The following is a 27,790-nucleotide window of genomic DNA, read 5'->3' as shown; positions in this document are numbered from 1 at the left end:
ATAGAAGATATATATATATATATATATAGAGAGAGAGAGAGGGATATAGTGGGCTAAAGTGTGTGTGGGCGTCCGGGTGGGAGGAGGAGAAGAGAGTTCGGTGTCGCGATGTCGGAGCAGAATGGTTTGAGGTCACCCTCGCCGGAGATTCAGGCGGAGGTGTTCTCCTCGTGTCGAAGCTCTCGCGCGGGGAGTGAGGCCCCACACCGGACACGTGAGTCATTGATGCGTTCGCCGAGGTCGGGCCGCTCCTCTCGCGTGGGCAGTGAGGTGCAGCAGCGACGCCGTGAGGGACACTCCTTGCGGAGTTCTCCTGGAGCCACGCCTAGGCGTGATGAGAGGAGGGCGGAGTTTGCCGAAGTGCTGAACGGTGGAGCAGCAGGTGTCGTTGCCAGCGACCGCACAAGGCAGTATGATTTTGGGGCAAACAATACGCATTTATTGCCGACGGGAACTGGCGGAGGCCGAAGCAAGGTGAGGGGAGGGACGCCTACATGCATTGCCCATGCCAACGAAGCGGATGAAATAGAATTAGCTTTGTACCATTCTGTGCCCTCCGCAGGTGGATCATTTAAACTGCTGCAAAAATTGTCTTATCCATTGGATGTGCCAGGAACCGTGGTGAGTGACTCTGGCGGAAGTTCGGTGCACGACGTGGTTAATGATGATGCCGAATATGAGGCGACGGGCGAGCTTCGCGCCGCAAACAACTTAGAGGGTGGCGTCACCCTCAGCGTCGTGAGAAATGATATCGAGACCGTAGAGAGCTGCGCCAGCGCAATGGCGATGTGTATGATGCCTGACCCTGTTCATGGCTCTCCTGTGCTCGCCCTCTGTGTTGGTGACGCAACTGGGCGCGTGAATTATGCGGAGCTGGATGTGTGTCACACGGCACGTACACGGTCCCCGACAACGTATGCGCCACAGAGCAGGTCGAACACTACCCTTGGGAGTCGCAGTCAAACCGATGTTGATTTGGTGAGTTATAGTACCTCGCTCCCCTCGGACACTTCTATGCTGTGCCGTGATATTGCCGGTTTTCATAGGCCGCCTGTGCGAAAGCACAGTCATCAGGCGTACGTGCGAGAAATGGACTGCCTCACTTCTGTCACCATTTCCCAAGCCGTCACGGCTGTTCGTTTCCTACCGTCGCATGCCTCCCCGCACACGGTAAGCTACTTGACTGCGAATGAGAAGGTTATCAAACTGTTTCGAGTTCAGCGCGAGGGATTTACGCCGTTTCATGCCTTTCCCTCCATGGAGGCGGTGGTGGGGAGGCGCCTCGCTCACACACGTTATTTTCCTCGTGCCTCACCTTCACCGCCTATTCTTCCCGTGCGTGTGTTTGCGGGCTGCCACAGTAACGCTGTGCAGGACCTTAGCGTTTGCGCGGATGGGCATTCCTTTCTAAGCGCCGATGACCTGCAAGTTTTTTGGTGGAGCTTGGAGAGCTGCGACGCGTCAAAAGGCGTCTGCGTCACGGACTGCCGACCTCCGTCAGGGTGCATGGATGACGTGGAGGAGTTGGTCACCTCCGTTGCTTTTAGCCCCACTCACAGCTCCCTCTTTTTGGTTGCTAAGAGCCCTGGGGCTCTCGGCATTGGGGATCTGCGCAAGACAATTTCAGGCTCGCAGTGTCAATATGCCACCTACATCCGCGTCGCAGAAGACGCCACGGCTTCGACGCATGAACAATACGGTGACATTCTTTGTCGTATATCTGGCGCTAATTTTGTGGGCCCTCAACATGTCGTGAGCCGTGACTATACCTCGTTGAAGCTCTGGGACCTGCGGCGGCCAGATGTGCCTTGCTCCGTTGCTTCTGTCATGGACTACATTTCACCATTTCTGGAATCCCTTTACGACAACGATGCCATTTTTGACCGTTTCCCTGTTGTAGTGGACCACGTTTCTGGCACTGTTGTCACCGGACTGTACGACGGCGCTGCGGCGGTCTGGCAGCCGCTTCTTGAGCGAGGTGTGGCTGGGGAAGATGTCTTGGCGTATTACCGCGTGGACCCCCAGGCACTACTTTGCGAAGTGGAAAACGGCGGTCGCACGGCTCTTGACGAGGTGAGTGCTGCCTTTGAACGGGGGTGGAGGCTGCCGGCTGTGAGGGGCAATAACGCGACGGTGCCCAATGGACTGCCGCCGCCGCTTGTCAACAAGGTGGCGTGTGCCTCCATCGCCGATGGAGGGGAGCGGTTTGCATTGACGTTTGAAGACGAACGGGGTATTGCCATTTTTGAGCGGAATTCCTTGTGCGATGCGCCGTGATACGATTCCGCTGGGTTTGTAGCTTCGAGCTTGATGGGGTGGGTTAGAGGCCGGAGCGCTGAAGCGGAGAGGTTGAACGCTTCCCGTAAGGGGGGCTTTTTATGAAAGAGTTTTTTTTTTTTGCGCCAGCACGCGCTCTCGCTCTTCTCCTGCGGCGCTGCACGGTTCCCTCCGTTGGCGAGGGGCCGAGAGTGTGCCGCGCGCGGCGAAAAAGCAGGGGGCTTGTGTCTCCCCCGAGGAAGAGAAAAAAACAAAGGAGGCAAACACGGATGGAGTCACCCTGCAATCTCTGCCGCATGAATAAACATTAGTGAATCGGGTGCGGTGGACAAACTGCGTGCGACTGCGGGTGGTGCATTGCAACCTGCACTGGATTCGCCTTCCTGTTTATTTGTTCTTCTTCGTTGCGGTGCAGTGTGAGCGTGCGTGTGTGTGTGTGTGTTTACTTTTTTTTTCTCTTCGCTCTTCTCCACTTTGTATGGAAAGACTGTTTGCAAGGGCTTTTTTTAAAGCCTTCCCCCCACCCCCACGTACGGCGGGGCATACGCCAGGCAGCAACAACAACAACAAAAGAAGGATATTGCAGGCGGTGAGCACTGAAACTGCACGGATTGGCGGGCGGATCATGCTTTCTAACAGCGAGGACTACTTTGCTGAACTTCGCGCGTTCCCGCCTGACGCCCACGCGCTGCATAACCATGGGGCCCGCCTCAACTACATACTGCAGAAGAGGCACAAAATCCCTGCAGAGATGGCGGAGTTGGCGCTTCAGCCGCAGAGCTCGGAGGAATTTGAACGCTTCTACCGAAAGCAGGTGATGCGCATCGTGGACCACTTCAACGCGATGACGCAGCGGCACATAAAGGTGAAGGTGGACCAGCGCTTGCCGAGAGGAATGCAGGTTATACGTGGCGGAGCGGTTGCGGTTCCAAGGAAGGGTGGCAAGACAGAGAAGGCGGCATCGGACTGGCACGCCGCCGGGGCTAAAGTCGCCGCTGTGGATCATCACAACGAGTTTAGTGTGAGGAAGGCCAACGCGAAGATGCCTCATTTGCAGTCAGAGGGGCAGCAAACACCGAAGGCGGTCTCTCCTGCCTTTGCAGCGGGGCTGCAGGGCTACACCGCCACAGACGGCAAGACGACGCTTTCATCAGATGACCGTTCCACCATTCTGCAATCGACGGCGAAAAAGACGTGTAGGGAGGTTCTCTTCGGCACCCCGCCAGAGTTCAAAGGGTTTAATGTGCCGTTGGAGGCCTCCCCGGCGGATTCCTTCTTGAGCAAATCACCGCTGCTTTTCTGAGAAGTGCGTGTTTAAATCCGCTAGAAACCTTTTACGGGGGGAAAAAAAAGAAGACAGAAAAACAAACACAGAGGGAACTATTGTACAACCATGTTGAGATACGTTTTTTTAAATATTTTCTTGTTTTCTTTGGGTTGGTGTTTTGTACAACTTTTTTTTTTTACACTAGACTCACTAGAAGCGCCGCCTCGTCATGGTTGGCTTCACGTGTGATGCGGCCCATTTACGTTCCGCTTCTCTTTTTTGTATTTCTGCCCTTGGCGTTTAAGTTCTGATCTTGTAAAGTCTTTTACCCTCGGCGTCCACGGCGTCCGATTTGCCGCGCCTGCAGCCCGCACTCCACATTTCTCTCTCCGTGGTGTGTGGTGCGTGATTCCCCTTGAGTTGAGTAAAAGGAGGGGGCGCGTGTGTAGATTTGGCTCTTTGTTTTTTGCTACTCTTTTTTTTTGTTTTGTTTTGCATTCTGCCCTTGCTGCGGGCGAAGGTGAGAAGGATGGGGCTGCTGCTGGACGATGAGGACTTCGCCCCCCCGCGGAAGGTCACGCGGGTAGAACGTCATGTGTTAACACCGGCGGCAGGCGACGGGAAAGAAATGAACGCGACTCTGCAGGAACGTGCGGAGGAGCACAACTCCGGCAGCAGCACTAATCACAGCGGAGGTTTCTCGGCCCCGCTTGAAATTCCGCTCCGAGGTGGAGACGGTATGGAGAAGATGGCGGCCTTTGCGTTTGGGGCGGAACGCGCGTCCGTGAAACTTGTAGACGCCTCCCCGCCTCGGCTCAGGGAACGTCCCGGGGTCACGGCGTCGCAGGGCTCACTGAATTCCTCGGAGAGACAGCGGGATTCGCCACAGACGGTTGCCAAATGCGTAATGGCCGCCTCGCAGAGCATTTATGTCTCGCCCGACACCTTGCCGAACACCTCGTCAGGCTCGCCAATGACGCAGGGGGCACACTCCTCCCCTTCTTGCACTCCCGACAACGCACCGCGCTCTCCCGCCGTTGTGAGCCATGTTTCTCGCACGCTTTTTGTTGGCGCGGCGAAGAATCTTGACACCCCCCCAGCTGCAACGGCGGGGGCGAAGGGCACCGAGGCAGCACCGAGGCCGCGGGTACAGATGAAGCTCTCCGATTTCTTCACGAAGATGGCGTGCGCGAAGAAATGAGAGTGAACTTTTCGTGCCTTAGCTTGATACATATATTTCCTCTGCTTCGTAATGTTCGCGCCACCGGATTTGGGTGGCTGCCTGCATATCTATAGAACCTCACACTGATGCACATAGAACCTGGCCACACTGAGAGCGCGTCGAATGAGAAGCCGCGGGGGGAGATAGAAATAAAACGAACGAAGCAATAAAGATTGCGGCCTGCGAATGCGTTGTCATGTCCCGGTTTTTACATCCCCCCCCCCCCCCCCGCCTCGTTTTTTTTCCTTTTTTTTGCAGCGAAAGGCGGAGACGCAGAAAGTGAGTGCGAGAGCGGCGGCTCCTCCGAACCTTTCAGGGGCTCAATGTCGGAGTCCGACAGACGTGGCTCCAGGCAACTGATTATGTCTGCGGGTGCCGCGTACTGCCGGTGTTTTCTTCCGCGCTGTGCCGTTGCGGCCTCCCTGTTATTTATTTTTTATTCTACTTCTGCGTGTCCTCCTCTTTACTGCGGGGGGTTGCATGTGTGTTTTTGCGGTTGCGTTGGCTAGCGGAGAGACATCATTAGAGAGGCAAGAAGAGCGGGCTCCCGCCATACGTTTGTCAACGCCTCTGGGGTACAGCATGGCCGCCCTTCGCAGCATTCGGTCACGACAGGAGGTAATCAAGTTCTGCTCCATCGGCTCCGACTTACTCAGTGGCCCTCCTTGCCTCTCCTTCCAAAGGTGGGAGGCGGCGCTAGAGGCGCTGGAAAAGGCCAAAAGTGACGCCACCATCTTGCCGCCTGTGACGTCCTTGTCGGTTCACTCCGCGGGTGAGTCCGTGCGCCACTACCACAATGTTTACTGCAAATGTGTGCGACTGACGGTGCTTCCTATTACTCGCTGGCGACAGTGGCGTGAAGGGCTGTGCTTTTTCAGGGGCGAATCATCCAGCGCAGAGGCAGGACCACTCGCCACGCTGTGTCGTCGGCTTCTCCTAGCTCAACAAGAATGCTTCGCTGTGGCTTTCTGGGGATGCTGCTCAAGTGTTGCCCTCCGTCTGGAGTTGCACCTGGCCTCTCTCCCCGCGGCCGCGGCATCCGAGGAGGTTGACGATGCAAGTGTCGATGACGATGCGTCGTTGGAGGAGGACGAAGTCGGCACCGAGGACGTGGATTTGTCCCTTGCTCGTCTCAGGCGTCGTTGCTTCTCTGTACTTTACCAATTTCAGCGTATCGCCCACGACGCCGCGCATCTCTTTGGCTTCTACGCCGTGGTTGGTCGAAGCGAACGTCAGTGGCTTACCGACACATTCCTGCTGGAGCGGGATGAGAAGGCGGCAGAGGCGCTTGTGCGACGCAGTTTCAAGCGGGATTTCGGTGTTCCCTCGATCGAACTCGAGGGAGGGGGACTCCTTGACGAGTACTCCTCCTTTGAGGTAAACGAGGGGAAGAGAAAGTCGCTGGAGAAGCGGGCGAAGGATACACTCAACGGGGCGTGGTGTTGCAAGGCCCGTGATTTGTTTCAGTACGAGTTGAGGCGAGAGAACGAGGGTCGAGCCGACGAAGGCGTCTACGATGATGCCGGGAACGAGTTGACTGACCTGCTTCTCCGATGCCTGCAGGAAAAAGTGGGTAGACCGGATTTGGCCTTCGCTGTGACAATGCGCCGCATATTGGAGAAGGAGCCGTTCCCCGCCACGGTGGATCTTGCGCGTGTGGAAGTTGCCCTTCGTATGTTTCTTCAGTGGTTTGAAAAATATACGCGTGAGCGGCACCAGGGCGACATCCCCCTCTTCCTCGATGCAGACCTCTGGACTTTTGTGCTGGAGCGACATACCGAACTTCTGAAGTGGGTGGTGTTCCATTACTGCCACGACGAATTCGCAGCGGATGTGGCAGGCGCCTTGGAGGCTGTAAAGGTAGTGGCTTTCTCTGTTCAGCAATGCCTCGAGGTGTACCTTGCTGCGGCTGCCTCACGGCGTTCGTCTAGGGGCGACAAGCAACAGTTGGAGCGGGATGCGAAGAAAACCGTGTGCGATTGGCTGGAACGAACCGTCGTGAGCACTTTCCTTAGCGCCATTCAACACCGCTGCACCGAGGCAGCGGCAGCGGCAACTGCAGCGACTGCTGGAACTCCTACCTGTGCCCCTGTCCCGGCACTTCTTGCTGCGCGGACCGATGTTGTAAAAGTGCAGTTGTTGTTTCTTTGCGATGAGGTATCGGTTGTGATGCACGCAAGGCAAATATTGATTCCTGCCGTAGAGGCCGGCTTTAAGCAGATGCAACTGCTTGCGGGGGACACCGACGCCGCCGCCTTGTCAGATTGGACGATGTGTATGCTCAGCCTGCTGAGTTGCTTTCGCCGTTCGCTATCTCATTTGAGGGGCGGCCCTGTGGCTGCGGTGGATTTGGTCCTTGCGCTGCACTCTCACTATCAAGCCTTGCGGCGGCTTTCGCCGCCCTCGATGGCTGACCTTGTAACAGATGCGTGGATTGAGTTCCTTTCGGGTGAGGGAAGAGGGGCGCTTGGGACTCGCCAGGTGGGACTTCTTGACGCGGCGCGAGTACGTGGCGCCTTCGGCGGGCGCCATTCTGCTCTAGAAAGCAGTGGAAAGAAAGCGGGTCAAAAACGGCCACGCGACGAGTGAAAGCTCTTGACCGACTGTTTATTAAGCGCCGTCATGGAGGCGCCCCAAACGCCCGTGATTGATGCGTTGGAGATCAATGTGAGATATGAGTTGAGTTTTGTTTCTGACCTTGTTTCTGCTTGGAACTCTATGAAAACTTTTTTTGTATTTTTTATTTTTTATTTTTTGCCCTTGTCCTGCCTTCCTTTCGGTCGCGTATAACTGCATTCGTAGTCGGGCCACCCGTGGCCGTGGCTCATCCTTCCCGCCAGCCTCCGCTGCGTGTGGGTGATGTTTGCTGAGGTTGGGTTTGAGGACGCCGACAGTGCCCGCGGCTCGGCTGAGGACAGCGGCTCCCGCGACCGCCCCGAGGCGTTGGAGGGCAGTATGGCGGCTGGCGTTGTCCGTTTGCATAGGCCGGGCGACGCGGGGTTCTCGTGCGTGGCAGGCACCGCCGATGACGACGCGTCTTTGTACGACGCCCGGCTTATCAATGGCGATTCGTGGCTAAGCAACGAGTGTCACTGCGTGCGCTGCGAAACGCTGCGCGTCTCCGCGCAGTTGGCCAAGCTGCGGCAGCGTGGCGGCAATAATGCGGTGGTCGTAGTGTTGCTTGACTTGGACAACTACGGCTTTAATCAGTTCAGGTCGGTCCCTACGTCGATGACGGAGGACGGAGAATTTGACGTCTTTGAGCACATGTATATGTGGTGTTTTTTCGGCTCCTGCTTCCCGCGGTACCACGGGGAACTGCCGTGTCCGGAGAGCGTTTCGCGGAGCATCCCCCAGGATGCGGGTAACCCAACACGTAAGCATCGGGCTGGCAGAAGACCGAGTGTTTGGCAGCGCCTTGTCTCTGCGGGCCGATGTCATTTTACCCCGTGCGGTGGCCAACGTCAAGGGGCGGATGGCGTGATTCTGCAGGTTGCGCAGGCCATGACGCACATGCCGGTGATTGTGCTGAGCGGGGACCGCGAGATGCTTCAAGCGGCGCGCGTGAACCGTCGTCAGCGCGGCAGGAAAGCCACGCGTGACGTCGTTGAGTGTGAATTCCATGCCAACTTGGATATCATCAATGTTTTGGAGCATGGAAAGCGGTTTTTACCCGTGTGGCGGGAACTGGAAGCTAAGATCTGTCAAGTGGCGTCCAGGTGATATGGGCCGCGCGTTGCTTCCGCTGTTGCTGTCACCAACCTCCATTGAAGTTGAGTGCTAAAAAGTAAACAACAAAAACAACAACAAAAAAACTTCCCCAACCGTCAAAAGTACATTTGTAATTCATGCATGCATGTCTTTTTTGTTTTGTTTCTTGCCTTTGTTGCTTATTCCAACTGATTATGTATTTATTTTTGTTTGGCTTTTATGCTCCACTTTTGCTGCGGCTGTGGGCGCCTCTGGCGACGGTTCTGTACAGAAGCACATATATTTATTACTTCATTTTCGTCCCTGCGAGGTGGCGGGCTCATGTCTTCGGCGCGATTGACGGAGGTGGAGAGCAAAATAAACGAGGTGCGCCAGCGTCTGGCAAACCTCAGCCTGAGCTTTCATCACGATGAGGAGGCCGGTTGCCCGCCTGCAGTCTGCGCGATCAACGACGCTGGGCGAAGCGCGCCGCCGTTGGTGGAGCGTGATGCCAACACGAGCGTCACAGTAAAGAGTGCAACGCCCCCGCCAACCGGGGATATGAGCCGCCTGGTGGAGTTGGCGAAGCGTGAGGCGGCGCAGAGAGAGAGCTGTCAGGATATGCCACAGCGGCTCGGCTGCCACTGGAGTGCGACGGCCTCGTTTTTGTCAAGGGAGAAAATGCAGGTGGGACCGCAGGGACACACGTATTACGATCCGACGCCGGCGGCCCCGCCAGCAGAATTCCGCGGAAGTGCGTTGGTGTCGGCCGCGTCCTATCAGCAGCCGTCCGCCAGACCTGTGAGGAGGGCTCCAGCCTCTTCGTCTAGTTCCCCTCAATCGGCCCTTTCGTGCTCTGGTCATTGCCTCACCCCGCGTGCCGCGGCAGCCCCAGCGTCGGAGTTGACTCCTGAGCGAGGTGGCGGGTTTGATCCCTTTCAGGCCGTTCAGGCGCGGTTGCGGGAGAAGCTGCGGAGGGCGGGGGCAAGCAGGAGCCCGCTCTCCAGCACCGGGAGCGCTGCGCGGTCGCCGTCTCCAAAGCTGCAGGAGGCGCGGCAAGGTGGCCAGGCTACGCTCCTCGCATGTGCGCCCGACGATGCGGTGAAGGACGCGGTGCTTGGCGCGGCGCAGACGGAGTTGGGTGGTGGCGAGGAAGGGCCACAAGGGGGGACCGAGCGGCAAACGGTGGAGGCAGCCACCCCGAACGAGCGCGCGGCGGCTGATGCCATTTGTCGCGTGAAGCAACGGCTCGCCTCGCCAGCTCCGCAGGGGGCGGCGGCGTTGGCGCACGCCTCCCTTAACGACAAAGGGCATCGCCAGAAGCGCGCCGCCCGTAAACCACCGACGAGGGATGCTTCTGCACGTTCCTCCTCCCTCCTCCTCGGCGAGGGCACCGCGAATCGCCCATCCCAGAGGAGGTCTTTTCAGACACCGCGCCGTCCTAACGCCGTTGACTCCCGACGGGAGAGCCCGTGCCGAGGTGCCCAGCCCGCACTTCCGCTCAAAACAGTTCCACAACGAACCGTCTTAGATGTGTTGACAGGCGCCGAGGTCTTTGCGCTCATGCGTCTGCGCGGCATCATCGTGTCCCGTGGTGAAACAGGGGAGTGCGCGCTGCCAGAAACACGGTGCCACTCCGTTTACCTCTCTCCTGATGAACACAAGCAGCTTCTTGACCTGCGCGCCAACCTCCGGCGACGCTCTTCCCCCGCCGTGAAACCAGACGAGAAGAGTCTGTCACGCGCGCAGAGGTCTGCCTCCACGAGGTCATCGTCAAGGTCTTTGCCGGCGCGTCAATCCTCACCTTTGTGGCGTGCCGCCCCAAACTGGTAATGCCTATTTGCCTATTAGATTTGCCCCGCATGACTAGATTTGATTGTTTCTTCTTCTTCGTCTTAGAACCTTCTTTGAACAAATATGCTGAGTGGCCCGTACTTGGGCACCGCTTTTTTACATTCTCAACGCAATGGGCGAATGTGATGCTACCACCTGCGTTTATAATTATTTCTCGTTTTGTTTTTCTTTATTTTTTTTTCTGTTTTGTGCGTTTTCTTCTGTTGTTGTCTTCGCCTCACCTCCGTGCGTGTTACTGCGCCATCCATAGACAAGAGCTTCATGCTGTTTGCAGTCACAAGAGCGTTGGGGCGACGCATCCCCACTTCTTTGCCGGAGTTGCTGCAGAAACGCCCCCGTTGTACGGCCCCGCAAGTGATCCTTCCCTACGACGCCCATGCGAAGCAAAAGGGTGCGGAGGGCCCTTCTTACTTGCTTCACGAGAAACGTCGATCGTCACAACCACCGTGTGCTTCTCAGTTATCCGGTAAAAAGAGTTCCTCGACGAGACGCTCGTCTTTAAGCAAGGAAGCAGCAGCTGCTTTGGGCGTTCCGAAGTCGGGGAACGACAATGCATCAAGGGAGGGCGAACAGAAGCTGTGCGCGGAGGCAGGTAAAAAAGCGGCGAACAGATGTCTTTCTGCAGAGCAGCAGATTGCGCTACGACTTGCCTTGGATGGAGCTCCCTTGTTTATCGGTGGTGATGCTGGCACAGGAAAGTCCTTTTTGCTGCGCTGTATCGCCGAAGCACTTGAGGCCAAAGGTTTAAATGTGGCTGTGACGGCATCCACCGGTATCTCGGCGCTTGGAATTGGTGGGAATACCTTTCATAGCACGTTTGGTGTTCCTGTCACCTCTGACGATGAGAAGGAGTCAGCAAAAGGGGAGGCGGCGTCCCACATTTGGTACGATGCCGAGTCGTTGGCGGTGCTAGACGTTATCATCGTGGATGAGGTGTCGCTTTTGCACGCTGGCTACATTGAGGCGTTGGATTTGGCGGCACGCACGGCGCCTGGTAGGTCACAGGATCAACCATTTGGTGGAATTCAGGTCATACTCTCCGGTGACTTCTTGCAACTCATGCACGGCCGCCTGTGGTCAAGAGACAAGGCCGATCGGCTGTTCTGCACCGGCGTGGAAAAAAAGGGCGCCGCGTCTGCGGCACTTTTGGAAGAGCCAGAGCTGCACACCGTTTTGGCAGAGGAGAAGTGTGATGCTGGAGCTCCGTGTCTCCATACTACACGTGAAGCGGCTCTTTCCTCTGTGAAGAACCGCCGCCGATTGCTGCGCCACTATTGTGAGTGTCCGGCCTACGAAAGCCCCGTTTTCCAGCACTGCTTGCTTCACCTGCGGCTGCTGGAGCCCGCGCGCCAGATGGGAGACCCGGCGTACCTTGAGGACCTGAACAAACTCCGCTTCGGAGTCCTGACGCACCGGCTGTCGCGCTCTGCTCTGCAGAACCCCGAGGACCCTGACGCCATCCGACTCTTTCCCGTGAAGAGTGCTGTGACGGCGTTCAATGCCTCTAAAATGCTTGAGCTAACCGGGGAGGAGCGGTGCTTCAGGAGTGAGTTGCGGGTGACGAGTGGCAGTGGGGCGGCGACGCCCGCGCGGCGGCACAAAGAGGGCGGCGGAAGCGTCTACCCCGACATGCTCGTGATCCACTTTCGCAACAAATCGATGCGCTCTGCGAAGTGGCGGCGGCGGGCGGAGGAGTTGGTACACCAGTTATGCTTGGAGCGCGGGCTGGGCGGCCCTGCGAGGGTGATGATACCGCCCGCCCCTGCGCGCTACTCGCATCACTTGTCGGTCTACGTCTCCTTTGCAGGACCGACGAAGAGTCTGGCGGCGGCTTCAGTGGCAGCGCTGCGGTCCGCGATTGGCGAAAAATTCCTCGCCAACTCAAAGGATGCCGCGGCGGCCCGTAAGCACTGGGGGACCATTCTTTGGGAGGTGCGAAAGGTCGACGCGCTGAGGCGTTTTCTCCGGCTCTCACTAGAGCGGCGGTATGCCAAAGTTATCCAACGCGATCAGGTGCTGCAGCACAAGCGACTGAAGGTGGGATGCCGCGTCATGTTGCTGCGTAACCTCAACGTCAATTACGTGAACGGCTCGCTTGGGACTGTTGTCAGTTTCCAGCCGCTGCGCCACGTCGAGCACCTTCTCCCCACGAACCTCAAGGTGCTCCTGTCGCCGAGGCAGTATTCCTCGTTGAACTCCGCGAAGTGGCATTCGAGCCACACGTGTGCTCCAGCGCGGGCGGGGCGAGCGGCCTGCAGCGGTGACAATGCAGTGGCGATTGTTCCCGTTGTGCGGATGGACTCGGACGGCAGGGAGGTGGCCATACCGTGGGTCTCCCTGCCGCTGCCGTGGGGGCGGTGTGAGGGGTTCGGCGCGGTGCGCATCATGGCTATGCCACTCACCCCGGCATACGCCTACACCGTTCACAAGGTTCAAGGACTGACGTTTGATCATCCAGTCCTTTTTGACGGCAGCGGATTTTTCCCCTGCGACCATCTCATTTACGTTGCTGCAAGCCGCGTGAAGCGATTTTCACAGTTTCGAATGATCAATGTCTCGCCCCGCATGGTCTCTGTGCACCGAGGTGCTCTGCGTTTTATGTCCGGTATTCCGCCCGTGGCTGAGGCGGCGGCGAAGTGGACCACGTGGAGGCGAGCACGCACAGGAAAGGAGCAGCCTCAGCCCCCCGAAGGAGCAGCCGCGTTTTCTACGCCTCTGCCAAATCTCTCGTTGTTTTGCGCGGAGTGGAAGCGGCGTCGCTCTGGGCGTTTGAAACAGAAATGGCGCTTGTGAGCTAACGGTGTCCGGACACCGCGTTGAGTCTGCCGTGCTGAATGTTGATTAACTGCCGACGTGTCTGTTTGGGAGGGGGACTTTTATTATTGTTTTTATTTATTTTTGCCTTGTGAATTTTTCTGCTTTTTTTTTCTTCTTTTGGGAGGGGCCGCGGGATTTCTATTTTGCTTTGCTGTTGCTAAGGTGTTGTCGCTTCTCTTCTGCAGCAGGTGCCGGGTGCATTGAAAGTGGCGGTATTATTATTAATTTTGTTTTGTTGTTGTTGTTGTCGTCGTTTTTGGCTTCTTTTCGTTTCTGACGTGCGCGGTTGCCGTGGCTGGCCGCGGTTTGTGCTGTTGTTCCTTCACCTTCCCGTGGCTTCTCTCTCTCAGCGCGGCAGGAAGAAATACAAGTGTCATTTTTTTTTTCTCCGTCCGCTAGCTCCTCTCGGCGTCCTTGCAGCGGCGACAGCACGATGGCGGAGTGCGTGAAGTTGGACTGCGGCGTTCAGCACTACGCCTGGGGGAAAACTGCCGCGGAGAGTTTTGTGGCGAGGATGAAGCACGAGGCGGAGGGCGACCGCAGGTACGCGGAGTTGTGGGTCGGGACGCACGTGAACTGCCCCTCGCACCTGCGGTCCGGGCAGCCGCTGGAGGAGTACCTTCGCCAGCCGAGCGTCGCAGCCCGCTTTTTCTCCCCGGCGCAGCAGCGGAACGCGGAGTTCCGCAACAAGGTGCCGTTCCTACTCAAGGTGCTGTCGGTGCAGACGGCGCTTTCTGTACAGGCGCACCCCAACAAGCGATTGGCGGCGAAGCTGCACCGCGAGAACCCCAGCAAATACAAGGACCCAAACCACAAGCCGGAGTTGGTTGTGGCACTTACGCGTTTTGAAGCCCTTTGTTGCTTTCGCCCCTTGCATGAAATTCTTCGTCTGGTGGAATCTGCAAAGCCGTTGAAGGCGCAGCTTGGCAGCGTCGCCACGGCATCGGCGAAGCAGGGGGAAAAGAGCGTTATCAAGGCCATGATGCGTGCTGTGTACGGTCTGAATCCGGAGTTGCAGAAAAAGGCCCTCAGGGAACACGCGGCGGCTCTGAGAGTAAAAGGAGAGGCGGCTTCCACGGAGGATCGTCTCTTTCTGCTTCTTATGTCACAGTATCCAGATGATATTGGGTGCTGGATGGTTTACTTCCTTAACTATGTACAGATGGAGCCCGGTCAGGCTTTGTTTTTGGCAGACAGCGAGCCGCATGCGTACATTTGCGGAGATGGCGTGGAAATCATGGCCAACAGCGACAACGTTGTGCGTGCTGGACTGACGCCAAAATGGAAGGATGTGCCCACGTTGCTCGAGATGCTGCGTTACAGTACCAATGGCCTGGAGCGGGCGAGGTACGAGCGCCACCGGGCTGCAGGAGGGGAATCGTGGGAGGTGCAACGCTACTGTCCGCCGGCGCAGTTCCCTGACTTCTCCCTCTTTCGCCTGCAACACGTGGCGCACACGACGAGCAAGACATATGTGCGGCTTCCAAGCATTGGGCTGGGCTTCTGTGTGGGCGGCGAGGGTCGCGTGAATGGGACACCGGTGACCCAAGGCGACTGTTTTGCGGTTCCTTATGGCGCGCTAGCGTGCGAGGCGAGTGGGAGTTGCACTTTGTTTGTCGCCTCCACGAATGACCTCTCGCTGCGTCCCGCCCACATGTAGTGACGCCAAAGGGGCCTGTAATGACATTACGTGGTTTCAAACCCCGGAAGTAGCAAAGGAACCAAAAGTGTATTTTGTTTTTTCTCTTCGTCACTTTTTTTTTATTTTTCTTTTTTTGGTTTCTTGTTGCAATTGAAAGCGAATAGCAGGGGTGGCTGGAGTAGACTGGAAGGAGAAGGAAATAAATATGGTGAGCTCAAACGGGGTGCGGTACCGGGATTGTATTAGTGAGGGAAAAATGGAGAAGTAGAAGGGGAAAAAAAACTGGATAAAAAGGAGGTTGCCACTAAAGGGGGAAAAGAAGGGTCAGCCCGAGCCAGCAATGTTGGTCTGCATTTCCTTCTTGCCCTCCCCCCCCCCCCGCAACAGACACACTTTTTTTTTGTTGTTGTTGCCTTTGTTTCTCTTCTTTGCAGTTTTTTGCGTGTTCAGCATGTTGGGACCTTTACTCTCCTTCCTGACGACCCGCCACTTCTTCTTTACGACCCGCCTCTTTGTCTGCTGTTGTTGCTTCTTCTTTATTTCCTCTTGCAGGGACGCGTTTGCCATCGTGTGTGGGGCGAACGTGGTGGCGGACGCAGCCATGGCCTCCGTGCCGGCAGAATCAAAGGAAGCGCGGGAGAGGCACCGCCGCACTCTGCGTGAATTGCTGCGACTGGAGGAGAATCAGGAATGCATGGACTGCCAAGCACGAAATCCGACGTGGGCTAGCACCAACCTGGGCGTCTTTGTTTGCTTGCGCTGCAGCGGACTGCATCGGCAGCTTGGCGTTCACGTGAGCAGGGTGAAGAGCTGCACCATGGACTGGTGGGAGCCGGAGCAGGTCGCCTTTATGCGGGCAATGGGCAATGCGCGGGCCAAGACGATCTGGGAGGCGACGATTCCCGCAGACTACCGAAAGCCATTGGAGAAAGAGGACTCCGAGCTGGTGTTCAAGTGGATTCGCGCAAAATATGAAAAAAAGCGTTTTTACAGGCTTCCTGACGATTCTGAAAAGAAGCAGTTTTCGCCAGCAGCGGGAGTTGCGGCAACGGGGGCCTTGGAGTTTGCGGAGGTGCAACTGCAGGAACGACGGTTGAAGAAGGCGGACGGGATAAGGCCACGGAGAGAGGAGGACGTGGGAGACCCGCAGGGGCTGCGGCGGGGGGCACAGCGCACTAGCCACGTGTCACTGGAGTTGTCACATGCGTCGGACTTGATGCTTTTTAACGCCCCGAGTCGGGTGTTGGATGTAAAAAGTAGTTTACGGTTGGAGCTTTTTGGGGGACCTTCCCCCGCGACACAGGCGCAGACGCGAGGCAGCGCCTTTGCTTTTGTGTCGGCGACTCCAAACAAGACGGGGGTGGGGTTCGCCGGAGGCCCCGGGAGTTTTGCGACGCATCACGCCGTGGGCAACCCCGTTGGCGTGAGTCTTTTTGGCGTTCCACCTGAGTTGAGTGGGGGCGGCAAGCAGCACCATGACGTGCTGGATGAGTTGTTTTCAGCCGAACCTGCGCCTGTGCAAGGCGATGAGAAGGAGACCGAGGAGGGTCCTCGTGAGGGACGTGCGTGGCCGCCTTCGCTTTCTTCGCGAGCGAATGGGTCGGCTGTCGGAACTCTTTTTGACCCCTTTGAAAAACTCTTTTCAGTCGCGTCGCCACCAGCCGCAGCGCATCCGCACGAACACCAGCAGTTGTCGTTGCCAGAAGGGGAGTTGCTGAGCAGCGACCGACCCCCGCGTTCATGGCAAGAGATGCAGACAAGTCTGGAGGAGCAGGTGAGGAACCTGCAGCAGCGGGTTGCGTTGATGCTGAGCCACGATATGCGTTCTCAGCATGGAAATTAGTGGGGATTCACGTGGAAAGTGTTTTTTTTTTTTTGTCTGCCGAGCTCATTCTCAAGTCGGGGTTTTGCGGACTAGAAGAGCGCGAGGGGGAGGAAAACAATGAAACCGTTTTGGCGCTTTCCCTTTTCACTGAGTGACGTGTCCAATGGTGAAGTGGCGTTGTGTGTGTGTGTGTGTGTCAACGCTTTCTGTTTTCCTGCCCATCCGTCTCCTCTCTCTTTCATCGTCTTTGGAGTTCATTCCACTGTGTACGTGCGTGTGTGCGTGGCGAGGGAAGTGTAGCCCAGCCACACAGCCAAAGGGAATTGTACAGCGGGGACGGGGAGAAGCTCAGTTTCATTGGTGTGTTTACTGATTTTTTTTTGCTCTTGTTTTGCAGGCATCTCGATACGCTTCCTGGAAATGGCGAACCCGGCGCAAACGGCGTTGCCGGAGTTGGAACGGACTTCGCGAGAGGAGGAGCCGCATCCCTCGTCGCGGGGGAGGAGGCGCGGCCCATCGCCCTACTTCCATGAACAGCAGCAGCTGCAAAACAGGCTGCGCTGCGACTACGTCCTTTTGTGGTACGAGCGGGACCCAAAATCGCCTCCCGGCCAGTGCCCAAATTTTTTGGTTGTTGGGGACCCCATCCCCGTCTCTCTCTCCCACCATGTGTTTATGCAGATGGCGTTCGGCGTGCTGAAGGATCGTTTGTTGCGTGCGCCGACGCGGGCTAAGTCTGTAAAAGGGAGGGAGGACGCGGAAAAGGGCGAAAAGGTTGTTGCATCCTCCCCCGGAGAGGCAGAGGCACAGGCGTCAGTGACACACGATGCGGTGGCTTCCAATAGCAAAAAGGTTCCGACGATGCGGGAGCAAGATGTCGTGGCTTTATTCTGCTTCTTGTGGAAGTACGTTTCCGACATGCTCCAGTCGCAGGCGGAGGCCCTTCATGCGTTTCAGAGACGCAATAAGAATGCCCCACCACCACGACCAACCGTTCGCATGACAAAACAGCAGCTGCGTCTACAGATGGTCCTGGAATACAACGTGGATGTTCGTCATTTCCTCGGTGATGGCCTTTCAACGTCAGCTGCGGTGAGTGCGGCGTACTGCAAAAAACTCTTGACGGGAAAAGTGAGGGAGGATGAATTTTTAAACCAGCTTGCCAAGCCTGCAGGAATGGCGCAGACTTGCTCTACAATGTGAGGTGGATAGGGCCTGGATGGCTTTCGGTGTCGTCTGCAGCAGCTTTTTTTTTTATGTTTCTTTTTTGTGTTCTTTTTCGGTCTTGTTTGGGTAAAGTGTCTTTTCGGTTCATGTATAATCCTTTCCTTTGCTCAGTCGAAGTCGCGGGTTTAGTCTTCTTTTATTTGTTTGTTTGTGGGCGTTGTGCCCGTGAGGAAAATGGGAAAGTTATTGCTTGGGGAATGGCATTCCTCGCGGTACTTGTGCGGCCTGGAGAGACGTGTACTGCTCATTATTCGATGAAGTTTGGCCCTGTTTACCGGAGTTAGCCGAGAAAGGAATTTAAAAGCGTCAGCCATAGTCGAAGGTAACGGAAGTGCCGGTTAAAGTTGCTCATGCGGGGGGAATGACAACTGCACGGCGTGGGGCTGCCGTGTGTGCGTGTGTGTTGATCGTTGGTGGCTGGTTTCTTTTTCTCCGCTACTGTCTTGTGGTGTTTGTGGAGTAAAACAAACCCATCGGTGTTCGTTGTGGGATGTGCGGCGCCGCCGCACCCGCCGTTCCCAGAGGCAAGCGAGTGAGTACGCATGGTGTGCAAGGGGGTATAGGTGTTTACGGTCAACGCCAGTTTTTTGTTTCCTTTTTGCTCTTTGTTCTTCTCTCCCGTGGCCTTGTTTCTTCGGACGTTTGCTTTGAGTAGCTCTGGCAAACGTAAGGGCGCCTTCGGGACGCAGTGTGGCGGGTGGTTGATTTGCTCTGGGCCTTGGGGACACTATTTCTTTCTTTCGTGCGCTCTTCTTCCTTTATCCGGGCCGTCCTCTTCTACCGCGTAGCCAATAGTTGTTTTTTTTTCTTCTGTGGTTTTCGCCCCTTTCCCGTCGCAATGGCGCGACTGCCACCACACAAGCAGGGGGGCGGCAGGCGGGAAGCGGTGGCGCGTGGCCGCAATGCATTGGCGCCGTTGCAATCCTCCCCGAGTGCGGCGAGACAAGCAGCGGCTTCAGCGTCTCCGAAGGCGCCGGTCATCTACTGGCAGTTGCATGGGGCTTCTGCTTCACTCTACCACGGGCCGCTCGGTGACGTGGTAGGTGAAGTGCCCTCTGGCACGGTTGTCCGCGAGCTCCGACGCTACATGGATCCCTTCGGCAGCTGGTGGATTGCGTTGAAATCGTCTGAGGAGGAAATTGTCTGGGCACTTTTGTCGGCCACGCGGGAAACAGAAACTAACGACGACTGTGCGCGATGGCAGAGAGTGTATGATGAGCGTGCGGTTGCCCAGGGCTCTTCGGAGACCGACTGGCAGGACGGGGCGTCTGTGCCGTGCCGTGTCGTGGCGCCGGTGGAGGCGGGTTTGAGGGTCGTACCGTCAAGTGACGCCGTTTTGCGTGAGCTGCGGCTCTTGGAGGAGGGTTGGCGCATTTGCTCTACCGCGCCCAACAAAGGACCGGATTGGAATGCAAAGTATCAACAGCTCGTGGAGCTGGTCTTGTTTGGGAGGTGGGAAGAGAGCGCTTCTGCTAGTGAAAAGTTGCACACATTTATGAGTGAGTTTTCAAAGGCCGCCGAAGAGGCGGCGCTCAGCGTCCTTACAGACATGCACCGTCCCTCCTCAGATCGTGTGGCTAAGGGACCGATAGATGGCGCCCTTGGCTTCTTTATTTACAATAATCTCCTTGTCAGGCTTGTCCTTGATGATGGAAGTGGGAACTGTAAAGGGGACGCAGATGCATGGCGACAGGCGTCACAGGCCATGCAGGCTATGCGGCTTATTGCGCTGGAGGGTTCAAAGCGGCTACTGTATTCCCCGCCAAGTGCCCTGATCACCTTCGCCGGGTTCCGTTGCCTTGTGATGGCCATTCCACCCCTTGAGGTTAAAAATATCGTGCACGTTTTCTCTCTGCAGGAGCGGGAGTGCCCGCTGGACGCACCGCAGCTCGTGAAATTCCAGCTGCAGGATCTGGGGCGGGCGCTTGGTTTGAAGCAACCGCATGTAAATCTGGCCACGGGGGATGTGGTGCCGGTTACAATGCCCCTAGGTATGGCTGTTGTGGCGGGCCACGACAAGCGACTGTACGCCATGAACACCTCGCGTCTCCTTCCGGCTTGTGAATTGCTTACCAGTGTTAGCGGCGAAGCCGATGCCGCGGCAGCTTTGCGGTTTAGGCCCGAATTTCTTCTTTCCTACGGTAAGCCTTTGAGTCCACACGCCTTTGTGCAGGACGTTGCAAGCGCGGAGGACAACGCAGATGCGGTGGAAGCAGCGGAGTGGGTGCGGGACGCGTTGATCCCTGCGGTGGCGGCGATGATTGGCCTTCACCGGGCGGTTGACATCCCTCGGCAAGACCCAGCGCCGTGTAGTCTCTGCTCCAGCACGATGGAGAATGAGTTGCGATTTGTGGTGTGCCGCAGTCGAGAGAAGTGCTGCTGCATTTGCTCCCACTGCTACACACGGCGGCTGTCTGAAGCGAAGGAGGACGCGCGTCGTCTCTTCTGCGATGCCGTGAAGTGTGACACCGCGGCTCGGGGGCCAAAGGGTCTTTTACTCGAGCCTTCCATTACCAGAATTTTCCATGCAAATGGGCTCAACATGCGTTTTCTTCCGTTTGTATATTATCGCCTTCCGCAGGCTGCTCGATTCGCCGTGGCACACTACTGTGAGGTTGAGATGATCGCACGAACCGCAGTGCGTCTGCTTCGCGAGAGGCTCCGCCGCACTGCGCAGGGGGAGGACGAGGTAAAGTCGGTCTGCCAGGAATTTCTCCTGGGTCTGCTGCAGTCTTCAGGCGCCAAGGCAAAACAATTCTGGGCACGGGAGTTGGGCCCCGCGTTGGAGAGCTTCTATGGTGTGCAGGTGCCGTTTGACACCTCGGAGTTGGACCCCGAGCTGCTCTACCTCCGCGTGGAGCAGCTCTCCGGCGTGCGTCTGCACACAGCGAGCGTTGCCTCGTTTCACACAGAGAAGCCGTTCCTGCAGCTTGCGGAGGTGACGCCGGTGGTCAAGACAATCAAACCCCCGCTCTTGGGGGATGCGGCTTCGCATGCGAAGGCACGGGCTACTTTGGTGCAGCGCCTTGAAGATGTTCTCCTTTTTTGGATCGGTTTCGCGGCGGGAGGCGAAGACGGTGGTGGGGGCGACTCTGCACAGCCGTTTTATCTCTCAGAGCGCGAAGGTTGGATGTAGGCAGCTGCGTCCAAGCTCCATTGAATGTCTTACAAGGCTTTTCGGATCTATGGGCAGCGGGGAATGTGTGTGTTTTTTTTACTTCTGCTACTTTCTTGTTGTTCTCACTCTGTTAGTAATGGGGGGAGAGGGAGGTAGAGCGAGAGAGTGAGAGAGAGAGAGGGAGTTGTTCTCTTTGAGTGCTTCCTGCATCGTCTTCCGCTTGTCGCTGCACAGAGGCGACTGCCTCCCTTCCTGCCGCATGCATGTTACACTTGCCTTCCATTTGCTTCTCTGCAGTTAAGAAGGCGTGGCGAGTGCGAGGTAACCGCGGAAAATGGAGAAGACTTCCTTCCAGGATGTGACAAATACGGCACCGAGCAAGCGCCGGGCGCTTCCGCAGAGCGAGACACACAAGTCCGGGGAGAAGCTCGTCGTCACTGGCGCCAGCCTTGAGGAACTGTCGAGGAAGGTGGATGAACTCTCACACAAGTTTGACGTCATACACGACTTGTTGTCCATGTTGGTGGTTCAGCAATCGCAGTCGTCTTTTCCAAGACACGTGGCGGAGTCTGCAGAACCCCCGCTTCCTGCGTTTTGCGAGGAGAAAAATGTGGTATCTTTGTTTAACACCGCCCTCCAACAGCAGCATCCCCATGCGCATCGGGGCGATGCCGCACGGGATGCCCAGCTGCCTGACGCGGCAACGGCCGAAGCACCAACTCCAGAGGTGCCGAGGGCGGTGGAGACGAGGGGCTACGCTCATAAGAAGTCGCCCCCACCTGCAGTGGCGGTCCCGGGTGGAGGGCGTGGTGCCGAACAGCCTAGTTGGCCAAACTGCGACTGTTTCATTGTATTGGTGGAGTTCAAGTGTCAACGTATGAAGCGCTGCGAGAGCAATATTTTCATTGCCCCTGGCCAGTACGCAATAGTGCAGGGTGACCGGGGGCTTGACTGCGGGGTTGTGAACCAGTGCAGCGAGTGGAGCGCGGAAAAGGGCTGCTTCGTTCGCGAGGCGAGCCTGGACGGCACCGTGGTGAATGTTGCCCGAATGAAGTCGGATCTCAGTCGCGTTTTGCGCGTGGCGAGCGAGGAGGAGGTCGAGCGCCTCTTTGGTGAGATTTCCCGGAAGGAGAACCTTGCACTGAAGACGTGCCGAGAGATTGTCACACGTCTTAGGCTTGAAATGGATGTGGTGGACTGCGAGTACCAGTTTGACCAACAGAAGATCAGCTTTTACTACGAATCCTCCTGCTCCATCGACTTTCGGCAGCTTAACAGCGAGCTCTACCGCATCTTTGGCGTGCGCATTTGGCTGCAGAATGTCAACAACGCCGTGAAGAACGTCGTGCCTGCGGGGGCCATGTCCAAGGATGACAAGGCCCAGTACCGGAGAAGTGGACTGCACCCACCACTAAGATAGATGGTTCCTGTCTTTGTGCATGCCTGTTGTTGTTGTTTTTTTCCTTCACGGCAGGGGCGCGGGTGTTCGCTACTTCCGTATCGCTAACACCTATAGACTGGGGAGAATGCCAGCTTATTTGCCACCATCATAGAAGCAACCGCGGTAAAATTAGGGCAGGTGGACTCTTTGTTTTCTTTTATTTTTGGTCTTTAAATTTTTTACATATGTTGTGTGTGCTTGCTGGGCCAAACTATCTTATTCTCCAACTTCTGGTTGCTCCGCAGAGCAGAGGATTGCGTTGCATCCTGCATCATAGACGCGATAGAAAAATTTTGTAGTTTCATCCCCCCCCCTTTTTTTTTTGTTTCTTCTTTGCTTCCCCTCGTTTGGTTGTTTTCTCCTCTACCTCTTGGTAGCTTCCGCCGGCCCCGTGGTGTGACGGCTGATGTACAAATGCGTGGCCTCTGATGGCCGTTGACGCGCGTTACTCCTCTCCGTTTGCGCTCCTGTCTGCGGTAGTTCCGTGCGGGGCCACACGCAGGTTGGGATACGACGCCGCATCGACGGCCGGACGAAGACGAGCGGAGGTGGATGAGATAAAAATGATTGGAAGTGCGCTTTTTGTAATGCAGCATTGAAGCGTGGGGCCTCTTCCCAACACGTCGGTGTTGTGGTTGTTGTCTTGCGTGATTGCGATGCAGCTTCTTCGTTGACTGCATCTGTTTCCTTGCTTCCGCTACCATCCTTGCTCTTTTTTTTGTCGGTTACTCCACGAGAGTGGGGAGCGAGGAGGGTTTATTGCTCCAGGTTTTTTTTTTGCAGTTGGTGGTTTGTTAGTGAGGGTACAAGTAGCCGCGCAGGGGCGACGTACTTTCCTCGCTGAATTTGGCCGCCTCCCAGGCATGCACGGGAGGTCGCGGGGGGAGTGGGGCGGCGTGCGCCTCGCGCCCTTGGGGCGCACCGCCAGATTTCCCCTGGTGAAGGCGCTGGTGCTGTGCGGCTTTTTCGGCTTGTTTGTCGTCGTCTCGTGCACCGTTGGCCGGTGGCCCCTGCCCAGTGCCCCTCGCCTCGTCTCTCTTGCCGCCGCCGGAGGCCCCGCGCCGCAGGGCGCGCCGATGGACGACGCGGTGCTGCGGCACGCCGTGCACCGCATGGAAGCCATCTCGTTCAAGAAACCTGCCCCCTTCCTGCGTCCATGGGGAGGGGAGCGCCTGGCAGCCCTGAAGGAGTGGACGCACATTTATTACAGCATCCGCGTGGATGTGCCGCTGCGTGCTCCTGCGAACGACACGGGCGTGGAAGATACGAAAAGTCTGAAATCTCCCTTTGCGCCGCTGCAGATCTTAGTGTACGATGCCGACGACGGCTACTTGACTTTGTCTCTCGCAAGGTTTGTACCAGAGTCTTCTGTGACGAGTGTGGCTCTCGGCGGCTGCCCGCAGGTGAATAGGAGGCGAGGCGAATGTAACCCCCCGCATCAGGTGTTAGCGGCGATGGAGACGAGGTGGAATTTCATGCAAGCGGCCAACGCTGGCGTGGAAAAGCCACACCTCTTTCTCTGTGCATCGCCGACAATGTCACTAGTTCGACTTGAAAACGTGGCTGGCCGTCACATACTGGCGGACTACCAGGTGGTTGTGTCCCTCTTTGATCGCTTCCCGCCCGCCCCGACGAAGCGCGCGTTCCAGCGTGCCCTCATCTCCCTACTCAAAAGCGCAAAGGTGGCGACGTTCATCACCCTCCCTGTATATGGGAGAGGCGGACATAGAGCAGGAAACGCGCTGCACTGGTACAACCAGCCACACGACCCGGAGAAGCTGCTGACGGAGGCGGCAGAGCTTTTTTACACTCCATTGTCGTTCGTTCGTTTGGGCATCGTCCGACAGGGAAATGAGAACAGGGCCTTGTTTCGTGTAGAAGTGTTGCAGAACAGAAAATTGACAGAGCAGGAGACTGTGTCATGTGAGTTGCGACGGCGTATCCTGCGCTGTGACCCCCCGGGACCCCTCGTAACGTCCACGACATGAATTCTGTTATTATTATTATTATTATTAATGTTATTATTATTTACTATTATTGTTTCCTCCTTGATTCTTGCGTATTGATTTTTTTTTCTTCTGCCGTGGCAACTGGTTGCGTGGGCAAAGTCAACTTTCTCTTTGCCGAAGCCCCAGCAACTTTGATAGCAGGGCCCTTTGGTTCTTTCTTCACTTCATCCTCGTTCATTTTTTTTTTACTTTCTCTGCATCTGCAGAGCTCTATCTATGTATCCATGCGTATCTTCACCTCTATGCTTGTATCTTTGTACAGGTGTGTATGCCTCTCTGTGGACTTCTGCGTTTTATCATTATTTATTACAACACGTGTGACGCACGCGGGCATGCCTGGATACACGATTAGGGGTGAACGGCCGTGCTGAGCCTCATGGCGCAGCAGCCTGAAAAGCTTAAATGGAAGGAGGATTCTCCGTTTGGGTTGTCCGCGTCGCAGTTCGGCATGGCTCTCGGCTTCTGTGGACGCGTCGTGGACTTTGTAGACTACCTGCGCAACGTGGTCGGGACGGAGTTAGAGTTTAAGGGCAATGCAAGCACGGATCATGGCATTAAAACCGAGCCCAAGGCGCGTGCGCTGTATGAGCTTTTAACGGGTGCCGCCGTGAGTGACGGAGGGTTCTTCCTGACAAGTGACCGACTGTTGGGCTGCTCGCCGGATGGGCGCATTCTTTCCCGCTGGGAGGCGTCACCTCCCAGACCCGCTGATGAAGTTAAAAGCGAGAGTGAACACAACTCCCCAAAGACGCTTGTGAGTGTGCGGGTGCCGTTCCACTCCAAGTGGAGGCGAAGTAAGGAGCCAACGGTGGCACCAGCAGGCAGCCGGAGGCAGCAAGTGCGGCGACTACTAGAGATCAAGTCGCCTGTTCATTCTCTGTACGACGGGTCAAAACCGAACTACCAGCCGTTTGGTATTCCGCTGCATTACCTCTGCCAGCTGCAGGGCCAAATGGCCATTGCCAATGTTGATGAATGCGACTTCTTTGTGTACCTCGACTGGCCTGTCTGCCAGGTGGTGGCCTGGCGTGTGAGGCGAAGCAGCGAGTTCTGGGAATGGGCAAGACCCAAACTGATACAAGTGGTGGAGTGGGTGCGGGACGGCCCCCCAGTGTGGCTGAACCGCCGTTTTGAGTTTGATACGTTTGACTTTAATAAGATCGAGGTGGAGCCGCTTGTTTTTCCCTATGACATCACAGCCAACGTGCCGATAATTGACTCCCGTCGGTTTCCCTTCTTCCACCGCTACCCTAACCCGTACCTGGACACGGCGAGCGGAGCTAGCCACGAGGGCATTCTCCGGGGCCTGACGAGCGCCGTGACGCGGTTTCTCTTCCACAGGGACGTTGATGAGACGCGGTCAGAGGAGGAGGAGGAGAAGCAAGGCCATGACAAAAGTGCGGTGATGTGGTGCAGGTCAACTGACAGCGGGACTGATAGTGCGGCTGCTTCACCCAGTTGGGACGCCGCTGACCTGCGGTGTGAGCAAGTCCGTGGCAGTACGCTGGCCGTAGTTCGGCCGCAAGACTTTGATGGCGATGGAGTCTCCTGCCGTGTGCACCCCAAGGGAGGCGACAAAGAGAGCAGTGGTAACGACGTGGTCTACGTGCGTTTCTTTCAACGTCATTTTTTTCATTCGCTGGAGCCATTGGAAGGTCCACCAGAGCCGGATAGAGCGGCTGGCGTCGTCCTCGGTGAAACGCCGTTGCAACTCGTCTGACTCCTTCCGTATCGTCTCGTTATGGCGAGACCCCCAACCTCTGCTAATGGAGGATGCTCCTTCTAAACACGGGATCGGCTTTTTAAAAAAATTATCATTACTCCCATTGACGCAGGATATGGCTCCTCGCGTGCGGCATAGATGGAATTCTCCGCTTCTTTCTCAGTGGGGCGGTGGTGAGTGGTGTGAGAGGTCAAGAGCCAACTTCGTTAATTCTCTCCATCACTCCCCGTCGCTTCGTGTCTGTGTTTCCTTAAGTATTGTGTGCATGATGTGATGTCTCTGCGTCTGCCACTGTGGGTGCTGTTGTTGCTGTTGCTGTTTTATTTGCTGCCAAATTTGCCGTGCTTTTTTGTTTTTGTTTTTGTTTTTATTGACCCCCCCCCCCCCCCACTTAACGAATGGTACACGAACGAGGACTCCTGGGAGGGCCGCGGGGAACCCACCATGAGCGTGAGCACCAGGACAAGTTTCACACAGTTAGGCAATGGGGCGTACAGTGAGGCCCTCATTCCTACCACCCGGCCGCGGCATCATCGCATCCCCCGCTTGATTCCCGTCTTGGAGGGTGGCTTGGATGAGGGGCGTGGCGCCTTGGCGGATTTGCCGCCCTTTGGCCCCCCGCCTGCCACTGCCGGCGTGCTCGATGCTGCTCCCGTGAAGGAGGGACGGCGCGACCGTGCCATGAATGGCCCACAGCACACCGGCGATGCCGAGTTTGTCGTTAAGTGGAAGGGACTGGCTGCGGAGCAGGTGGAGCGCAGTCTCATGCCGCTGAGGCTGCACTATAGACAACAGCTGCTCATGCTTGAGGAGCGCAGGCTGCGTCGTGTTATTTTAGCAGAGGAGTTTGCGCGGCGCATGGAGGTTGGTATTGACAATCGCTATAGGGCGCCTCTCCGCGAGAGGCTGCTAAGCTGGGACGCGCAGGACAAACTCTCGCGGCGTCTGCAGGCGGTGCGTGACCGGGGTCTCAAGTCTGCGCGTACGATGTCCCTCTCCTCGGCACGTGCTCCGCGCAGTCTTTTCGACGATCCCCCTCGCACACCCTCTCGCCCCACCACTCTGACTCACAGCCCCCCGTGGACGGGGCACTCCGCGAAAGTGAGCAACGTGCCAAGGCGCACGCTCGGAGTTGCGGTGCCAGTTTCTTATCTCACGCTGGAGGAGCCGGCGCGGGGTGCGGGTGCCACGGAACAGCCTCTGTGACCCGAGCTGACAGCAGGAGGCCGTGATCGATTGGCGATGGGCGCGACTCTGGGCTTTTCCTTGGCCGCCTGACCGTTTCTGAGGCGATTTGGGCGACCCCGGCAAGCTAGGCGCCACCCACGAGGGAGGGCGACGGCGATGGTGGCGCTCTCTCGCTCCCGCTCGATTGCCTCCGGCAGGCCACCTCAGGGAGGCAGCAAAGAGGGTTCGCTGGCCGAATGGATGCACGCCACCCTGCTCGGCCCTTGCGAGGCGCGCTCCAACACAAAGGCAAAAGTTGCCTCGGCCTTGTCTCTTCTTGAACTTCGGGGAGTACCGCAGCCGTGTACGCTTCCCGCGCCTTGCTACGCCTGGCCGACTAGGCTTTTGCTCCTGTAGAAGGCAAAAAATAATAATAAAAAGAAACATATCCAACTTCTTCCTTCCCTTTTAGTGATGCGGCAACCTAGATGCATTCTCCACAGGTGCTTTT

General features: G+C 56.8%; 15 protein-coding genes across 15 annotated transcripts, besides 14 other annotated features; all 15 read left to right on the top strand.

The window, feature by feature from the left end:
- Positions 1-7: 7 nt before the first annotated feature.
- Positions 8-28: a microsatellite.
- Positions 29-108: 80 nt separating this feature from the next.
- Positions 109-2,277, top strand: Tco025E_04251 (uncharacterized protein; the record flags this gene model as incomplete). Its single annotated transcript, XM_029371163.1, has 1 exon — positions 109-2,277. One exon carries the CDS (start codon positions 109-111, stop codon positions 2,275-2,277), a length of 2,169 nt encoding a protein of 722 aa, XP_029228712.1.
- A 414-nt stretch (positions 2,278-2,691) lies between these two features.
- Positions 2,692-2,719: a microsatellite.
- Positions 2,720-2,902: 183 nt separating this feature from the next.
- On the top strand, positions 2,903-3,580 carry Tco025E_04250 (putative chromosomal passenger protein; the record flags this gene model as incomplete). The annotated part of the gene is made up of 1 exon (XM_029371162.1): positions 2,903-3,580. One exon carries the CDS (start codon positions 2,903-2,905, stop codon positions 3,578-3,580), a length of 678 nt encoding a protein of 225 aa, XP_029228711.1.
- A 493-nt stretch (positions 3,581-4,073) lies between these two features.
- Tco025E_04249 (uncharacterized protein) lies at positions 4,074-4,745 on the top strand (the record flags this gene model as incomplete). The annotated part of the gene is made up of 1 exon (XM_029371161.1): positions 4,074-4,745. The coding sequence occupies one exon, from the start codon at positions 4,074-4,076 to the stop codon at positions 4,743-4,745; it is 672 nt and encodes a 223-aa protein (XP_029228710.1).
- A 235-nt stretch (positions 4,746-4,980) lies between these two features.
- Positions 4,981-4,999: a microsatellite.
- A 349-nt stretch (positions 5,000-5,348) lies between these two features.
- Tco025E_04248 (uncharacterized protein) lies at positions 5,349-7,355 on the top strand (the record flags this gene model as incomplete). Its single annotated transcript, XM_029371160.1, has 1 exon — positions 5,349-7,355. The coding sequence occupies one exon, from the start codon at positions 5,349-5,351 to the stop codon at positions 7,353-7,355; it is 2,007 nt and encodes a 668-aa protein (XP_029228709.1).
- A 137-nt stretch (positions 7,356-7,492) lies between these two features.
- Positions 7,493-7,522: a microsatellite.
- Positions 7,523-7,625: 103 nt separating this feature from the next.
- Tco025E_04247 (uncharacterized protein) lies at positions 7,626-8,489 on the top strand (the record flags this gene model as incomplete). The annotated part of the gene is made up of 1 exon (XM_029371159.1): positions 7,626-8,489. The coding sequence occupies one exon, from the start codon at positions 7,626-7,628 to the stop codon at positions 8,487-8,489; it is 864 nt and encodes a 287-aa protein (XP_029228708.1).
- A 67-nt stretch (positions 8,490-8,556) lies between these two features.
- Positions 8,557-8,582: a microsatellite.
- Positions 8,583-8,798: 216 nt separating this feature from the next.
- Tco025E_04246 (uncharacterized protein) lies at positions 8,799-10,289 on the top strand (the record flags this gene model as incomplete). The annotated part of the gene is made up of 1 exon (XM_029371158.1): positions 8,799-10,289. One exon carries the CDS (start codon positions 8,799-8,801, stop codon positions 10,287-10,289), a length of 1,491 nt encoding a protein of 496 aa, XP_029228707.1.
- A 178-nt stretch (positions 10,290-10,467) lies between these two features.
- Positions 10,468-10,498: a sequence feature (A-rich).
- Positions 10,499-10,571: 73 nt separating this feature from the next.
- On the top strand, positions 10,572-13,103 carry Tco025E_04245 (putative PIF1 helicase-like protein; the record flags this gene model as incomplete). Its single annotated transcript, XM_029371157.1, has 1 exon — positions 10,572-13,103. The coding sequence occupies one exon, from the start codon at positions 10,572-10,574 to the stop codon at positions 13,101-13,103; it is 2,532 nt and encodes an 843-aa protein (XP_029228706.1).
- Positions 13,104-13,354: 251 nt separating this feature from the next.
- Positions 13,355-13,386: a microsatellite.
- Positions 13,387-13,403: a sequence feature (A-rich).
- A 157-nt stretch (positions 13,404-13,560) lies between these two features.
- On the top strand, positions 13,561-14,787 carry Tco025E_04244 (putative phosphomannose isomerase; the record flags this gene model as incomplete). The annotated part of the gene is made up of 1 exon (XM_029371156.1): positions 13,561-14,787. One exon carries the CDS (start codon positions 13,561-13,563, stop codon positions 14,785-14,787), a length of 1,227 nt encoding a protein of 408 aa, XP_029228705.1.
- Positions 14,788-14,855: 68 nt separating this feature from the next.
- Positions 14,856-14,915: a sequence feature (A-rich).
- Positions 14,916-15,220: 305 nt separating this feature from the next.
- Positions 15,221-16,612, top strand: Tco025E_04243 (stromal membrane-associated protein; the record flags this gene model as incomplete). The annotated part of the gene is made up of 1 exon (XM_029371155.1): positions 15,221-16,612. One exon carries the CDS (start codon positions 15,221-15,223, stop codon positions 16,610-16,612), a length of 1,392 nt encoding a protein of 463 aa, XP_029228704.1.
- Positions 16,613-16,772: 160 nt separating this feature from the next.
- Positions 16,773-16,791: a microsatellite.
- Positions 16,792-17,014: 223 nt separating this feature from the next.
- On the top strand, positions 17,015-17,797 carry Tco025E_04242 (uncharacterized protein; the record flags this gene model as incomplete). The annotated part of the gene is made up of 1 exon (XM_029371154.1): positions 17,015-17,797. The coding sequence occupies one exon, from the start codon at positions 17,015-17,017 to the stop codon at positions 17,795-17,797; it is 783 nt and encodes a 260-aa protein (XP_029228703.1).
- Positions 17,798-17,840: 43 nt separating this feature from the next.
- Positions 17,841-17,874: a sequence feature (A-rich).
- A 785-nt stretch (positions 17,875-18,659) lies between these two features.
- Positions 18,660-20,957, top strand: Tco025E_04241 (uncharacterized protein; the record flags this gene model as incomplete). Its single annotated transcript, XM_029371153.1, has 1 exon — positions 18,660-20,957. One exon carries the CDS (start codon positions 18,660-18,662, stop codon positions 20,955-20,957), a length of 2,298 nt encoding a protein of 765 aa, XP_029228702.1.
- Positions 20,958-21,082: 125 nt separating this feature from the next.
- Positions 21,083-21,123: a microsatellite.
- Positions 21,124-21,273: 150 nt separating this feature from the next.
- Tco025E_04240 (putative cell cycle sequence binding phosphoprotein (RBP33)) lies at positions 21,274-22,359 on the top strand (the record flags this gene model as incomplete). The annotated part of the gene is made up of 1 exon (XM_029371152.1): positions 21,274-22,359. The coding sequence occupies one exon, from the start codon at positions 21,274-21,276 to the stop codon at positions 22,357-22,359; it is 1,086 nt and encodes a 361-aa protein (XP_029228701.1).
- Positions 22,360-23,243: 884 nt separating this feature from the next.
- Positions 23,244-24,368, top strand: Tco025E_04239 (uncharacterized protein; the record flags this gene model as incomplete). Its single annotated transcript, XM_029371151.1, has 1 exon — positions 23,244-24,368. One exon carries the CDS (start codon positions 23,244-23,246, stop codon positions 24,366-24,368), a length of 1,125 nt encoding a protein of 374 aa, XP_029228700.1.
- A 6-nt stretch (positions 24,369-24,374) lies between these two features.
- Positions 24,375-24,419: a microsatellite.
- Positions 24,420-24,765: 346 nt separating this feature from the next.
- Tco025E_04238 (oligoribonuclease) lies at positions 24,766-26,109 on the top strand (the record flags this gene model as incomplete). Its single annotated transcript, XM_029371150.1, has 1 exon — positions 24,766-26,109. One exon carries the CDS (start codon positions 24,766-24,768, stop codon positions 26,107-26,109), a length of 1,344 nt encoding a protein of 447 aa, XP_029228699.1.
- Positions 26,110-26,457: 348 nt separating this feature from the next.
- Positions 26,458-26,484: a sequence feature (A-rich).
- Positions 26,485-26,556: 72 nt separating this feature from the next.
- Positions 26,557-27,318, top strand: Tco025E_04237 (uncharacterized protein; the record flags this gene model as incomplete). Its single annotated transcript, XM_029371149.1, has 1 exon — positions 26,557-27,318. One exon carries the CDS (start codon positions 26,557-26,559, stop codon positions 27,316-27,318), a length of 762 nt encoding a protein of 253 aa, XP_029228698.1.
- Positions 27,319-27,790: the final 472 nt, after the last annotated feature.

This window comes from Trypanosoma conorhini (assembly GCF_003719485.1).
Source record: "Trypanosoma conorhini strain 025E chromosome Unknown Tco_14.4_contig_00212, whole genome shotgun sequence".
Taxonomy (NCBI): domain Eukaryota; phylum Euglenozoa; class Kinetoplastea; order Trypanosomatida; family Trypanosomatidae; genus Trypanosoma; species Trypanosoma conorhini.
Note: the sequence above shows the minus strand (reverse complement) of the source record. Positions and strands in the feature narration are given on the sequence as shown.